The following is a 16,961-nucleotide window of genomic DNA, read 5'->3' on the forward strand; positions in this document are numbered from 1 at the left end:
TAAGTGCACAAGTGGTGCTCTGTTCCAACTGATACCAGCAGATTTAGATGATTTGTTTCCCATTAACGAAATCTTTGTTTTCTCTATATTTACGACCGCTCCAGAAGCATGGCAAAGATGCTTAGTCTTCATGAACACTACTTTTGTCAGAACCAAAATAAGCTATGATGTCATTTTAACATTAACACACTCAAGCTTAACACTTAAGCTTAAAGAATATTAAAGGGCCACTCACCAGGTTTGACAATTTTGAGCTGACAAGCGCAATGCGTAGACGAGGCGTTCATGGTCAAGTCTGCCAAAATTTACAACACTACGCGCCGCGTAAGTGGGTCAAATTTCAAGATGAAAGGTGCTCCCAGTCCCCTCTGTCTGTGCACAGTAGAAAATGAGGGCATGACGTAGGCGTAGGAATGGCCCTACGTACACGGCAATGCATTGACGTTGGTCCTCTACGTAGACGACTCTGCTCTGACGTTGTCAACTGTGTACCACGTGACATGGCAAAATTTATTTAACACAACATGCGTAGTTTATGTGTTTGTTGGTTTAAGAGATGAATAAAACTTGAAATAAATAATGAGACGCAATAAAAAATTGTGCGCGTTTTTTTTACATTTTTGACCATGAAATGCTACGAGATGCAGGGCTAATGTGCCAGCGTTTCGCATGCTTTCGGGTCCCCATAGTCGGCGCATTGAGCAGACGACCGGCGTAGAACGCTCCTACACGTTCGCTCACTCAGTGTACTCATCTACTCTACCGCGTCTAAGCCAGCGTTTCCAAACGATCCCGCAGAAACAGGCAGAAGACCACAAAATAACGCTGATCAACAAAGCAGTGCCGCTCGCGTGCGCGGGGGCTGGGCTTGTTCGGGCACGTCATGCGCACGTCAAACGATCCCGCAGAAACAGGCAGAAGACCACAAAATAACGCTGGTCAACAAAGCAACGCCGCTCGCGTGCACGGGGGCTGGGCTTGTTCGGGCACGTCATGCACACGTCACCTCTTGGTCGTATGCCGGAGAGTGTGGGGAAGAGATTTGGCTTGCGAAGGCTACGCGGAGGAGCGGCAAGGGTTTCGAGATCGCCTCCTCTCACCCTCGTTTCGCGCCACTTCAAAAAACCCATTTTCTCTGCTTGTAATGAACCGATTCGAAACATTTTTGTGGCAAGACGTTCCTCATCAGACACCCAATAACTTCCACTGTCTAACTAAAATTCGGTATGGGGCCTGGTGAGTGGCCCTTCAAAACATCACCAGCCGTGCAAGCATGCTGGCCATGAAAATACTATAAGTAGCTTTTTCTTCGTTCAGCGAACTGGGAGCGCAGAGAAAACACAAAGGACGAAGCGAGGAACCACACAACACGAGCGCTCAACTAACAACTGATTTATTTTCCACATCGGAAGGACATATATAAACACAAAATGCGCATGTCAAAAAAAGATTATGACGAAATCAAGGGCAGCAAGCGAAGCGTGTAATCAAGGCACATGTCTAAGGGTTATCTAGGTAGCTGAATTCACAGTCAAGTAGTGAGAGGGAAGGATGACTTATACATTGGTCCGTATTCCTGGAAATGTGATAGGCTTCAGAAATTTCGCGCGTAGTTTGATGAGGATGCCGGAACAGAACAATTGTATTCTCAAACAGAGGTTGGCACTTGCACGAAACGCAATGTGACGCTAAATGGGAGTAAGGTGTACTTTTCAACGAGCTTCTGTGTTCCCTGAGACGCACGTTCACACGTCGGCCGGTCTGGCCAATGTACATCCGTCCGCAAGAAAGGGGTATCTTATATACTACTCCGGTGATGCACTTAACAAACTTAGTTACGTGCTTCTGGAGGCATCCTCTACCTTTAGATGCATTATGTGCCCTCCTGTGCACCATTGAACATATACTGGCCAATTTATTGTGAACGTGCGTCTCAGGGAACACAGAAGCTCGTTGAAAAGTACACCTTACTCCCATTTAGCGTCACATTGCGTTTCGTGCAAGTGCCAACCTCTGTTTGAGAATACAATTGTTCTGTTCCGGCATCCTCATCAAACTACGCGCGAAATTTCTGAAGCCTATCACATTTCCAGGAATACGGACCAATGTATAAGTCATCCTTCCCTCTCACTACTTGACTGTGAATTCAGCTACCTAGATAACCCTTAGACATGTGCCTTGATTACACGCTTCGCTTGCTGCCCTTGATTTCGTCATAATCTTTTTTTGACATGCGCATTTTGTGTTTATATATGTCCTTCCGATGTGGAAAATAAATCAGTTGTTAGTTGAGCGCTCGTGTTGTGTGGTTCCTCGCTTCGTCCTTTGTGTTTTCTCTGCGCTCCCAGTTCGCTGAACGAAGAAAATGAATTACCAACTGGCCCACATTTTGATCCTTTTACTATAAGTAGCGGGAGAAATGCCCCTATGGGAATTAGTAGTGTGGTTGTACTGCATAAGATATGTCACCAAGCTACTATCCCTCACCTTTGTAACTTTTGTAACATGTTTTTTGTACTTTTGCAGTCCTAATGAATCTGATGGCATTAGCTTAATGGGGTGTTCATTTTGAACTCGATAGAACTATCAAGATGCCTTTCCTACATTAAAGAATTACACGAATGGAAATGAACTGCCTGGTTGTACCCAGAATGAGAATGGGCTAAGTTTTTTTTTTTCATTTCAAGGATTTGAGAGGGACGGAATTAGGGCAAGTTCTAATTCTCCATTGTGGAACTTAAATAGAATTGAGGCGCCCATTCCGCAACACTGGTGAGGATGCAAAAAGAAGTGAAGTGCACAAAGCAGTGTGTCAAATGTAGCCCCACTACTGTGTGCAGGTTAACATTTTCCTGCATGCTATGCCATTTTGGTCAAACTAATCAATGTGGAATCGATTGTAAATATGAAGATTTGAATACAATAAGCAGGCAAGCTAAGGCGACCTACATGTCTGCATATTACATAGTGTCATGTTACACCGTAACTGCAACCTGTAGATAATGGCACACAAGGACATCAAACTGATTCGAACAACGGCAATATGACTTTATCGTTTTTCTCTGCACGCGCATCTTCGTCCTCTTCTGAGCAGCGGCACATACAAGCCTGCCAGCATCTATGGAAATAATACTTTCAGAACTTGTACTAGTGGCATTACCCCCCTTCCCAAAGAACATCGTCCCGATGTCACAACATAATTACCAGATGAAAAGGAAACACATATGATAATCGGTACACAAGGGGGTGTTCACAATCAGTGTAAGTCTACTCAAGGGAGTTTGACGAATAGTCAGCGTTGGTAAAATGGTTTCATTCTCGAAACATGGACGACGTGTGGCTGTTGTGAACGGCGGGATTGACGAGCCATGTCCTCGTCAAGAACCTCGTAGTTCACTTCGCTGAGACGACGGAGAACTCTATAGGGACCAATATAGCAGTGTAACAACTTTTCCGATCGGCCCCGTTGTCGAATGTGAGTCCACAATTATACTCGTTCTTCGGGTTGATAAGAGACATCGCTACAACGAGCATTGTATCGCAGCGACTCGATGCGTTGTTGCTTATGGATTCGTTCCACTGTAAGCTTACGAACTGCGTCTGCCAGTCTGATAAATTCGTTCGTCTTGACACTAGTCTGGTGCCTGTCTGGTAGAAGCACAGCATCCAGCATTGTAGCGACCACCTCCCTGCCGTGAAGCTACCGGAATGGTGTGAATCCAGTTGTTTCTTGCACAGCGGTGCTGTAAGTGAACATGACGTAAGGGGGGATGTCATCACAGTTTTTGTGGTCTTGGTCAACGGATAATATGTCGGCGATCGTCTTGTTTAGTCGCTCTGAAGGCTGTTGCTTTGTGAGTGGTATGCAGTAGTTTTTCGATGTACTGTGCCGCTAAGCTGCATGACGTCTTGTATCATCTGGGCGGTAAAAGTTGTGCCACGATCAGCTGTGACAACTGCTGGTGCTCCATGTCGGAGGACAATGATCTTCATAAAAAAGTGGGCAGTCTCAATCGCGGTGCCATGTTGTAATGCCTTCATTTCGCAGTAGCGCATCATGTAATCAGTAGCGACTACAATCCAGCGCTTGCCGTCACGAGACTTGGGAAAAGGTCTGAGCAGATCCATGCCGATTTGTTGGATTTTGGTTGGATTGACTGTTTGACGTATACTCTGTGGGAATTGAGGCTGGCCCGCTGCCTTTGCGCGGGCTTTCCCCCCTTTTCTGCCGTTCTCATGTCCCGACATGTCTGCCCTCCTTTGCTGTCTGCCGCGCTGGGAAGGGCAGAGTGACGTTTAACTCCCTCACCCGGAAGCGGATGTGGACTGTGGCGCCGCGCGCGGGGACCCCCGAGAGGTTTTTGCGCGCTGCGTCGGGAGCGGTCAGTACTCTCCGGGACAGCAAACGGTGAGCCACGCAATCTTTTCCGTCCGTCGACTCCCGTCGCTCGGGGGCTCGTCGGACTTCGCCGACGGCGCCTCGCGCCCGAGGCGAACGCTCACCTTTTGTTGCCCCACTGCGTACTCACGGCCGAAGGGCGGTACGGTGTCCTAGTGCGTGGCCTAGCTACGCCGACCCGTCTCCCTCCGAAGCCAACGCGAGCGCCTTTGTCCTCGCTCGAGCAACCGGGCCTTTGTTCCGGTGTCTCCGTGGATCACCTTTACCGCGGAGACGTGCTCGTGGCACCCTGTGTAGTACTTTGTGCCCGTGGCGTGGATAAGCCTACTTGCTTTCCTGCCGCGCCTTTTTGCAACGGGCTGTACTGCGTTTGGTGTTGCCACAATAAAGTGTTGCGACTTAAGCAGTATCGTGTTCTCGCCACAGCGACGGTTAACGCGTGCCCTGCGGCTCGCTAAGACCGGACCCACGCTGGTGGCCGTACTCCTTCGGGATACGTGACACCACAACTCTACTGTGTAAACCCATCAGATAAATGTGCTCGTTTGATTTAACAAGTGTTTCATATCAACCAGTTGGGCAATGTGTGCATGAAGCAGTCATCTTTGTCGCTTTTTCATTATGGCATTCACTTGCTGCTAGAAGGAAATAGTTGGTCGGAGCAGTGGTTTGTCTCCTCAGTTTTATCAGTAGCAAATATAGGCAGTATTCACCTCCGAGCAACCCTGTGCTCCCACAGCTTACGCTTCAGCATATCTGCACAGCACGCGGGTAATGCTGGAAAGGCACTGCTTCCGGCCGCCATGACTAAAGCCATGGACACTGTGTGTGCCTCTGCGTGATACTAAAGTTGAGCCATTTTTTGTGGCCACCATCCATTATTGCGTTTGATTGTGCTGTACTTGTGTGCAGCCATCAGACAAAATGGAAAGATGACGAGACTGAAAACTCCAAACTGGCTAAATTTTATTCCTTCGCAAACGTTAATCATGGTCAATGTAGCCATACACGGTTGCCGCGAATTGTCGTGGCAATTGATTCGACCGTCTTCGCCAGGCTGATTTTAACAAGGCTGTGGGGTGAGTGCTTGAGTGGTTAACCTGCGAATGAAAACTCAGTTGAGTTCTGATTCTGACAGCTCTGAGTAATTCAGGCGCAAACGAAACACTAAAATAAAGAAATCACAATAACACAGTAAATGCAGTGAGTTTCAATACTCTGGTAGAGACATCTGCGAAGGTACAGCCGAGTATTCAATGTTGGACTATTCATAATAATGCATGCGCGGTGCACTGCGATGCTTAAATGAGAGGCACACACTTTTGCTTTTCGCGCTAAAGTGACCTGGCTCAGTATACTTACATCAAAGCGCAGGTGGCTTGTAACCTTGGTCTAGTGAACAATTTAATGCTCCAGATACTTTTCATTCGATTGATCAAAGCTGTGGTTGCACCAACCATGTCGAAATTGCAGTCTTGGGTGCATTCTGCCACAATCCAATGTGCCCATTCAATGGTGTTTTCACGTGCAAGTTCATAAGCATTAAGCCAGCAGCTTCAACTAGATTAGTAAAACATCGCACTAGTATAAAATTAATTGGTAAAGTCAACTTTAGTGCTTACAGATAGAATATAACTTCAGATAATCTTACCTTTGCGCGCACAGCAACGCAGTCACTGGGACTGTTAAGCGAGTGTTCGTAGACAAACCCACTAGTCAAGAATCCAACGATTTTTTGACTTTGAGTCGTTTGAGCAGTTCTTTATGTCTCAGAGTTCCACCTTCGAAACGAGTCCAGTGTCAAATGCGGCCTCTTGCTCGTCGGATGGAGTGGGTCAACGCACACTCCAGAGAGGCATTTTGTTTGTGTAACGCTGTCTAGCATCGGCATCCAATTTCTCGGCATACACGCTCAAGCGAACCGAGCATGCATCATCCATGGATGTAGCAGTTTCACAAATGGTAAACCTCATACCACCTAAAGCCAGATAAAATTAAAACAAGAGCAACAAACCCGCAGCAACTTGTGTGCACCTGTTAACCGCCAGACTGTACTGCCATTATGCCGCGGGCCGCTAGTATGGTGGCTGGCGGCGTATCGGCGGCCGGCGGCATACCATCACCAGCACAGCGGGCGCACTTTTCACTGCCACGTCCGCCAAGCTGACGTCACAGGAATACAACCTATAGACCAACCATTGGGAATACGCATGCTTCTGCAGATCATCCATCTTGTGGAAAGCTGTTCAACTTGTCTTGCACCTTGAACAGGCTTCAGTGTCTGGTCTCTGAGTTCACTCTCTGGGCCTTTTGCTGATCTCTTCCGAGACTGTACGTGCATTAGCGCCAGCGACCGCGCCCTTATGGTCAGAGTTCAAGTAATGACACAGTCTTCCTCATGCTTCATCGCATGACAATAGATAAGTAGGGGCCTTTCCTCAGAGCTTGTGTATGCCTTCCGCATGGAGCGATATTATCGCATGTACCTTTTGTGCAAGGTACATGCGATAATGCGTAGATGCGGCTTGTTTAATCTCTGCGGCGTTCGTCGCAAACGCTTGTGCACACATGCTTTTAAATTCCGACACTTTCATGAGACTGCTACTGGTTGTATCAATCAGCCAATGTATGACATCTAAAGTTTTGAATGCTGAAACTCTTGCAAATCAAGTTTTCATTCAAATTAAGCGCTGCCGTTCACACGCCATAGTGCATATTGAAAGTCGGCTTTAGTGAAGTGCTACAACATCATGCAGTGAAGCATATCGCAAATTCGAAGGGATGTAGGGGTTGTGGGCGGGGCTTCAGAGCTTGAATTTCTCGTTTTCTCTTATTGCGTTAGAAATTATATGAACAGTTTTGGCTGTATTTTTTCCCGCCGCCGTCATTCACCGTATATGTATATGTACCTATATATGTAAAAACTAAAAAAAAAAGCTACCCACGCTCGACGCCCAGCTCATCTATGCGTGGAAGATAAGTGCATGTCGATGCACCGAGGCGTGCTCATTTTCTACTCGTTCTTTGCCCCGCTAATTGGGGGGGGGGGGGGGGGGGGCGTAGATGCTTGTGCACGCGCGCTTAGCCTTTGGTGGGGAGAATCGTTTGCCTTTGGCTTTCGCTGGAACGATTGCGTTAGTTGCCGGGCCCACAAAGCTCACTTTGCTCACTGCACAAGCCCAGCTTGCGAAAAGAGCGCCCTTTTTCTACACAGCGAAGTATAACAACTATAACACTTGTTAGCTTGCACTCATCAATACTTGTGATTACGTTTCGTGTATCATTTTTGTTCGAACAGCGTGTTAAGTCTAGAGCAGTAAAGGTTGTTAGTTTAGTCTCATCTTGTGTATGTTGTTTTTGTGCATCATTTGTGCATGAGCAGCACGCTGTACGTTTCAATCTGCTTGCCATCCTCAGTGTTACATTTCAAGTTGTTGCTCTTGCATTCATTGCTTTGCCCTTGCGGCGAAACTGACTTTTTTCTCTTCATGAATTTCGCGTTTCATTACCTTTCAGCACAGACACCCAAGAGCCAGAATTTATTGCTGTAATCAATATGTTGTTCAGACCAGTATCAACATAAGTGGGTTTGTCTGTGTATGTGTGTATATATAATGCCACGTTCTTTTCCTCAAGCTTTCTTGTCGCCCCGTTACACTATGTTCAGCGCAAACCGCGCCTACGGGGTTAGCGAAGCTTCGCGGCTGTAGTAGATCATTTTGTTAAGATTGTGGCCACTTCATGAACCTTTCAGATTATTCTTGAACTTATGTTGCCCCTAGCGATAATGCTAGAATGTTCGATGGCAAGTGTATAAATGCTGACACGCTTCGCCGCTTGTCAGTTGATCGACTGCCGACGCTCTGCCCTCTGCAATCAGTGGCAGTGTCTTGCTGTAATATGACTTTTCTTTTACGTGGCCACAAGTTCGGCCCAAATAAACAGTTGGATATTCAGCCTGCAGTCTGCTCTCTTCATCCACATCACGACCCTGGGACAATATATATATTGGCAAGTGTGGTTGCTTCACCATCATTGAATATTTACTAAAAGCCACTGGAAACTTGTGCTTCCCAGAAATATAAAATTATGGACCATCTCCCCGAAGGGAACCATGATGGGATGCACAGCAGCAGGGGTGTGCACACTCTTGACCAGGATCAAAGGGGTGTTGACGCTGGTGCTGGAAGAACGGTTAGAAGCGAAACTTGGCGTAGCCTTCACTCGAGTAAACATTTATTTGAAATGCAAAGTCCCAGCTGCCCGTCAACGTCACTCAGCCGGCAGTTGCTGTGGCTGAGTGACGTTGACGGGCAGCTGGAACTTGACCTACTTGGCATGGTTTCAACAACTGCACTGGGAGGAACGTGGTGCGGCGCGTTGGCACGGAGACAGGGACGTACAGCGTTACACAGGCTAGTGAAAGAGCTGCTTTGCATTTAATAATATAAAAAGCAGTGAATTGATAATGATGTCTGAACCCAGAAATATGCTTCAAAACTAACTTGTGTTGCTTCCAAACACACCTGTGATGGATAAAGGAACGTTCGTCACTATGTTTGTTGATAGCGGACGAGAAAAGATTAACATGAACTTTTTTCATTTCATGGCATGGGTGGAACGGCTGACGGCGCACGGATACGCTACCGTGTGCAGCGCCGTTGAGTCGGACGTCGCGGCCAACCCAGCAGTCAGGGTCGCAACTCCGGAGGTCCAGGATCAGGCCACGGCTCACGACGACCACACCCGGTAGGCCTCGTCCACGAACCTGCTCCCGGCCACTGCACCCAGGCAAGAGCCGTTCGGCAGGTCTCGGCCTTGGACCTTGAACTGACACACCGGAGCTTGACCTGGCCGACACGTACGGGTCTCACGTCCGGCTCAGGAACGCTGCCAGGAACTCGTCCTCTCGAGCGGCGCACCGCTTCCTCTGCCTTCGTGGCCTCAACCCTCGAGCTCTCTTTTCCGCACGTTCCTTCTTCTTGGCCAGGGCACCGCCAGTTACCCTCGGGTGCACCCTGCAGCTCATGAGCTCGTGGCCCACGTCCGAGTCTGGCGCGTCGCTCGGCACCGCTCGGCGATCCTAGATTCAGCCAGTAACTCCCCTGGCATCTGAATCCTCGGCCACCTTGAATCCTCGCCCGGCTTCGTGCTCCTCTGTGCGCACTCCCGCGTCTCGCCCGGCAGAACATCTCGCTCGTCCCTTGCCGAAGTGCAACGCTCTGGTGACACCGGCGCTTGATGGCATGGGTGCGGCCACGGAGCAGTCAACCCGCATCGGAGACGCGATGCTCCATGCGGGGCATGGCCAGCCCGTCCAGCGAAGAGCGTGCGCCGAGACGCGATGCTCGACGCAACCGTGACCATTAGCCAGGCCACGTTCATCGCTGTGTCGAACGGCTGACCGTGGAGACGCCTCGCCGAGATCCGCGATGCCCTCAGCAAGGAAGAGAACAGCAGGCCAGGCCGCGCCCCGAGATGCAGTACTCGTGCCGGCAATGCCGCCCCAGCTGGTGGTTGGACGGCAGCAGCATGGACGGCCGCGTTCCCTGGCCGGAACCTGGATCGCCTGCGTCCGACGCTTCGGCCCGCTGTCTCCCGTCTGCTGCTGCTTCGGCTCGTCCCCAGCCATAAAGCCCACTGCCACGTGATGGTCGCCCGTGGCCCAATCGTGGCACGCCACCTCTATGGGCCACCACAGGTCATCAGCTGATTCGCTGACACTCACGCGCACATTACACGCGCCTTGCCCGCACTTCCGTCGTCGTTTTCTTCACTCATCACAACACCCTTAGGTACCACAAAGCTGCTCCAAAACTCCCCATGTACTGCTCCAACCCAGTCAGAAAAGTTCAAGTGGTCCATTGGGAAAAATACCAATTGACATCAATTGGTTTTCAACCCATTGGAATTTTGCCACCAGTTGGAAATGTACCAATGATATCTCATTGGTGAACCAGTTCATATCCAATTTGTTATAACCATTCAGACAGAACTGGTGGCTGATTGGTTGACCAATTGATGTAGGTGGGGGACCAATTGGTCATCCAATTGAAGCTCACTGGTGCCCAAATGGCTAACCAGTTAAAGTGAACTTGTAATCCAGTTAATCATAAATAGTTCCCCAGTTGAAACTAGGTGGTCTTCACTTGGTTAACCAATTGGAATAGGTGTAGTCATCCAATTGAAGGTAGCTGGCATCTACATGGTTTGCCAGGTTCGCCATGGTTCGCCATGGTTTGCCATGGTTTGCCAGAGAACTAGTGTCCAACTAGACGGCCAGTCTAAGGTACATGTGTTACATGTGTAGATTAACTGATGGCTAGGCGGTAGTGACAACCGTGAACAGTAGGCCATCAGGCCCGCGAAGAACACGAGAACATCGTGAGCCCTCAGCCCAGAACGACTGTTTTATTCTTTCCCAAAACAGCCACCCCGCTGCTGTGCCAGGCTTGCACAGCTAAACACAACTATCAGCGCCACGTGGGGGCGCTGCATTTGAACCAACATGGTGTTTAATTGGTTAAGCAATTGAAGAGATGTGGTCATTCAATTGAAGGTAACAGGTGCTCAACTGGTCAGCCAGTTGAATTAGGCTGGTTTCCAACTGGTTAAGCGGCTGAGCGCAAATGGTCATATATTTAAAGCAAACCGGGGCTCAACACAAAGAGCCTTTATTAGACAACAATAGTTCAGCAAAAATGTCTCATGCAGAGTGGGCTTTGTAGTAAAACTCCCAATTTCTGCTAGTGAGGGCATTTGTAGTCAAACTGCCACCTGTTCTGCTGCAGCTTCTGGAACGGAGGTCGCTGGTGCTCAGTTTTTCTTTGTTCCGAGTTGCATCGGGAATCATGCAGGCAGGCTGTGCAAAAGAAAAATATAAGACAGAGAAAAATGAGCTACATGGCTGAAGTAAAGAGGTTAATACACTAGTTTAAAATGCTGTAACTGAACGCTCTGGCACTTTCCAGATCGGGTAGTTCGAGATACTCCACACGTGGAAAATACGTCCTAAGCGGTCATGCATGCCAAAATCGACAGTGCAATTCGGAGCGCGTCACTCGAGTGTTCCAGACGAGTGTGGTTACCTCTGCATGAAGGATGGAAATGTTATCAATGTAACAAGGCTTTTCGCATACAGTAGCTCCCACACTTCATGCCTACTGTGCCCGTGCACAGTGTTCGCTGCAGTCGCGAGCCAACACTAGTTAGGGTAAAAACAAAATGTGCAAAAGGTGCTAATAATACAGCAGTTAATGTGGTTCAAAAACAAAATTCTTGCCTTGATTGTGAAGAAATGGGGCTGATTCAATGGATCATGCCATCATGATAATTGCAAAGACGCTGGATATAAAACACGCCGGTAAAGCTTATGACTTGTGTTTGCTGCGGTGGTGTGCTGCTGACGACGATGCTGATGGCACTTGCCGCCGCGCTTGCACTGTGAGTGCATGACTTTATGAAATTATAAATTACATGAATATTGCTATGGTAAAAAAACAATACAAAATTTTGTAATAAGAAATTAATTTTTAAAGTTTATTTTGATCTTACTTTATTGCTTCGAATGCAGCGTTTTTGGAAGGGTTGTTAGTACTAAACCAATGCTTGCTCAGCCGCTTTCTCACTGTGTTCTCTTATGAATAAACTGTGGCGGCTGCTCGCGTGATAAAGATGTCAAGTGGCAAGAAAAGTGTGCAGCGGTACTGTAGTAAGGTGTTTTATGATTTAAAAAAAATGTTACAAAATTTTTACCACTTTCACTCATTGCCGATTTCAGAGAACTTGCTCACGGCACTCCATAGGTTACACCAGTTGAAAATAACTGGTCTTTAGCTGGTCAGCCTGTTGAAATTAACTGGTTTCTACTAGGTGAACCAGTGGAACACTCACAACATGAACTCTTTGCAACTAGAATGTATCCAATAAAGGGTCTTCTCCAATTGGAAAGTCTTTTTCAATTTGGGTGTGCACATCCAATTGAACCAACAAGCATTCTAATTGGGAGGCCGATTGGAATCCATTGTTCCAATGTTTTACCAATTGGGATGTGTGCAACCAATTGGACTGACAAGCATTCCAATTCGGAGACCAATCGGAAACTGGTGGGCCTATTAGAGCGACCAATCATAACTGTGTAGTCCAATTGGTCCTGCACATTGAAGCACCACATCCCAGTTGCTTTCCAATTCATTCCATTTAGGACCAATTGCTAGAAACTGGTATGACCGATTGGACCAATTCACTTTTTTTGACGGGGAAGGCTCCTCCAAAACCGCATTATTTCACTCCCTGAGCTTCTCCTAGCTTCTCCTAAAGGCTGAAGCCTAGTACCACCCCTGATAATGTCTCAATCCTGTTGTGTAGGTTGTCAAACTCTTTTCAGTGGTGTGGCACATAACAGAGTATTGTGGCACATGCGCAGGTATGTGGCACAGGAGATGGACAGTTTATATCTACCCAGGAATGGGGAGATTATACATGGGTAATTTTAACGTGTCAGCATTAAGAAAAAGCTGGCATCAGCAGCGTTGATACAATGAATGCAATTAATAAATATCAGGGCTCCAGCAGTGCTTGTCCCCGTTCTCTTAAGCCGTTGTTACCCTTTTTTGCACTTCAGCTGTTTGAGACATGGAACACCAACTAGACCGCTCCCACACCTTGCTCTGGCAGGAATAGAACCCCTCCATTCTGTGTGGCAATCAAGTTATCTATTGCAGAGCCATGGCAGGTCTCAGAACTACTTTTCAAATAGACCCTAATGTTTGTAAAATGTCAACTGTAGTTGCAGTGCTAGTTATCCAGTTTTTCAGTGATGGAAGTGCTGCTCCAATTGCTCCATAGTGCTCCAAAAGAGAAATGCTGCTCCGTGCTGCTCCAAAGTGCAATATATGTTAGTAACTGCTCCCAACCTGCTCCGAAATGCCATTGGGGAAACTAAAAACAATCAAGTTAAATCATGTGACCATGCAGCGAGCCTAAATGAAAACAAAAATAAGCTGTATACTGTCATCTAGTATATAGCTTGTATAGTAGCTGCATATTAAAATATTGAGAATACTATACGTACTCACATTTTTATCACATTTTTATATATATTTTATGCAGTTGTATATTTGTACTTTAATTATAGACTATTTTGGTGAAATGCATGTGAGACTTCTTATTCATACTAGCCATTGCTGTGACAACTTTGATATGGGACGATTACATTTAGGACTTTTATAGGCTTTGACCTCGTTTATATCACAAAACAAGAATTTGAAATGTTAATTTTATTTAGCTTATTTGATGTTTGAAAATTCTAATACTGGCTACTTTTGTAAAAATATCAAAACACTTACATAGTATTCAAAGACCATCTATTTATTATGATTCTTGTTATTTGAAGTGATTATTGTATGTGCAATATGTTTAATAGTAAATATTAAGGTATATATAGGAGGCTTAATTGGCACATTAAACTCCAGGAGTCGTTCGGAATATTTCGCTTTCAGCTTCGAAAACACCAATAGCTGCTCCAGGCTAGTATTTTTTCTTCTCTAAAAACAATCAATGCTGCTCTAAAGCACCATTTTTCCTGCTCCATAATCTGCTCTAAAAATCAAAATGTCACTTACATCACTGTTCTATAATTTATTTATTTTTATTTATTTATGATACCCTCAGGGCCAAAGGCATTACAGAGGGGAGTGGTGTGAGAGCAAGGAACAACAACAACAAAAAAGCACAAAGACGTTAAGATACAACATACAATAACATCATTAACACAATGTAATTAAAAAAACATTAGAAGAACTCCTGTTTATACTATGTTAGCTAGAACATTTCGAAACTGTTGGACGTCATTAATGGATGCAGTGTCAAAAGGAAGGTGATTCCAGTCGCGACTTGTCCGGGGCAAGAAGGAATGAAAGCAAGGCATTGTTTTGCACATATCAATTGCACATATCAATTGCGCGCATGGTCAACACGACTTGATTGATAGTGTGGCCTAGGTATAAGCTTGCCACGCAGCACGGGGTGGTGATACAGCTTATGAAAAATAGTCGCGAAATTTGACGCCTAATGGAGAGAGATGGGAGGGCTAAATCAGATTTCATTCTAGTAATGCTCGCGGTTCGATGGTAATTGCCTAGCACAAATCTAACAGAAATATTTTGAACAAGTTCTAGTGCAGTTATAAGTTTTTCGTGACATGGGTCCCATACTGAGCATGCATATTCCAGTTTGGAATGAACTGATGTTTTGTAGAGCAATAATTTGAGTGATGAGGGAGCTGTAAAAAAATTGCGGTGCAAGTAACCCAACATGCGGTTAGCTTGGCTAACAATATGCTCAATATGAAAGTTCCAAATTAAGTTCGTGGTAATGTGAATGCCAAGGTATTTGTAGGAAGCAACTGATTCTAATTGCATATTGTTAAGAGAATATTGTGATGGGTTGGTTTTAGTACGAGAAACACACATTGTCTTGCATTTGTTAGTGTTGAGTTCCATTAGCCAAGTTTTCGACCAATTAACGACAGAGTTCAAATCAGACTGCAAAATGATAGCGTCGTTATCAGAGGTTATTTCACGGAAAATAACACAGTCATCAGCAAAAAAAAAAGGACATTAGATTTCAACAAAGAAGGCAAGTCATTTATTTAAATAAGAAACAAGAGGGGCCCAAGGACGCATCTCCGCGGCACACCTGAATAAACAGGGCTAAATGGAGAGCAAGATTGATTAGCGACAACAAACTACGAATGGTCAGTCAAAAAATATTCAATCCAAGTCAACAAACTTCTGTCAATGTTTCATTGATTTAGTTTGTGAAGTAGTAGCCCGTGTGAAACCTTATCGAATGCGTTTGAAAAATCTAAAAGTATGCAGTCAGCATGCGAAGACCTATCTAAAATTTGATGTAATTTGTGAGTAAAATAAATTAGTTGGGTTTCACAGGAGTACGACTTGCGAAAACCGTGTTGGGCTGCTGCGAAAAACGAGTTGGATTCTAGATAGTTAACCAAATTACTGTAGATGACATGTTCTAGTATTTTGCAGCAGTTACTGGTTAGAAAAATGGGGCGATAATTACATGGAATATCTTTATTGCCAAACTTATAAACTAGAATCACCTTTCTTATTTTCCATTTCTTAGGAAGCGTACCCTTGGCCAATGATTGCTGAAATATTTTTGTTAATACGATAGAACAATAAACACCAGTGTTTTTCAAAAATTTTTTGTTTAGGTCATCAAAGCCAGGAGATGAGGAATTATTTAGGTGAGTGATAAGTTTAAAGATACCGGAAACATCGATTTGTACTGAAGGCATAGCTGCGCAACTGAGGGCTTGAGTTGAAGGCTTCGCAACGGTAGACGCCACGGAAAAGTTTTTACGAATGTATCGTTGAGAAGCATAGCACAAAGATTGCTGGGAACTGTTTCACCAGATGTGTCGTTTAAGGTGATGGTGTCATCGGAAGGAGGGTTTATGGTATGCCAAAACTTTTTAAGTCTGAAGAAAGCATAGACAGAAGCACATTAGATAAAAAATTCTGTTTAGCGTTTTCTATAGCCGAAATATAATCATTGGAAGCAATCTTGTACACATCCCAACGCGAGTTAGAAGGTGAGCGTCTGGCAATGCGAAACAAACATTTTTTCTTATTCGACAGACGCTTGATATGGACGTTGCATAAACGTTACATGATACAGCCGTCACGCCGGGTTAATGTCAATTGTAGTTAGGTGCCATCCGCTGAAGTTGATTCATGTAGCAGTGTCCACGGCTACCATTCTCGCGAGCACCAGTGCTTCATGTCAGTTTACCGATTCTGGTGTTGTTAATATCTATGTTGCTGTTGGTATGGTTACGCAACTCCAAAGAACTGGTTATATGAAACACATGCGAGTCTTCTACGTACATCTCTGTGTACAACAATTGTGCATATCTGTAGCTGCGTCATTTCGAGACTTTTGCTTAAAGAAAAAATAACAACACAGTCAGCTTTCATCTGCATGGTTCGCATAGCACGGGTTCCCAAGGTACGGGGTATCTGTGGAATTTTTGTTTGTGTTTCGGTTCACATATCTTGTAAAAATCAGCGTAAGTAGAAGCCTCTCTGAGCATGAAATCTGGGTGCAGCGTGTATATATTTGTGCTTCAGTTGCACTAAACCATTGTCCTCCCTTCTTCTCCTTCTGCCAAATATCCCTTCATGTCTTAAGACATGAAGGGATATACTCAGCCTTATTGGTAATTACCAATAAGGCTGAGTCTTTCCCCTTTAACTGCTTTTGTTGCAGAACAGATGCAGATTTGTACTTGCCATTTAGAGCGTAGTTGTTCCATGTTTATGGCATTATTTATTACTTACGAGTACACTATGCAAGCAGCAGTCCACTTTCCTTGACGGTAGGCTGCACTCAAGATACACTGCACAACTAGTGGGTGTTTCCTGGAAGCAACTGATTGCTGTGGTGGGCACAGTCTACAAAGAAGTGCTTCTTTGGGTGCCATCTCAAGTTTCTCCTGCACCTGTTCTTCACAGGCTCACTGGTCACCAAGTAA

General features: G+C 45.7%; 1 protein-coding gene across 12 annotated transcripts in view; it reads left to right on the plus strand.

Annotated features, from left to right (window-relative positions):
* Positions 1-16,961, plus strand: part of LOC119162985 (tRNA (34-2'-O)-methyltransferase regulator WDR6) — a 996,048-nt gene that overhangs the window by 114,924 nt on the left and 864,163 nt on the right. For 11 of the 12 annotated variants that reach the window (XM_075884507.1, XM_075884515.1, XM_075884512.1 and 8 more), the window contains exon 5: positions 16,822-16,957. In XM_075884507.1, the coding sequence (XP_075740622.1) occupies positions 16,822-16,957 (136 nt within the window). Of the gene's footprint in view, positions 1-16,809; positions 16,958-16,961 lie in introns of all 12 variants that reach the window. The other variant, XM_075884513.1, reaches the window with a different exon arrangement.

This window comes from Rhipicephalus microplus, unplaced genomic scaffold (genome assembly GCF_043290135.1).
Source record: "Rhipicephalus microplus isolate Deutch F79 unplaced genomic scaffold, USDA_Rmic scaffold_34, whole genome shotgun sequence".
Taxonomy (NCBI): domain Eukaryota; kingdom Metazoa; phylum Arthropoda; class Arachnida; order Ixodida; family Ixodidae; genus Rhipicephalus; species Rhipicephalus microplus.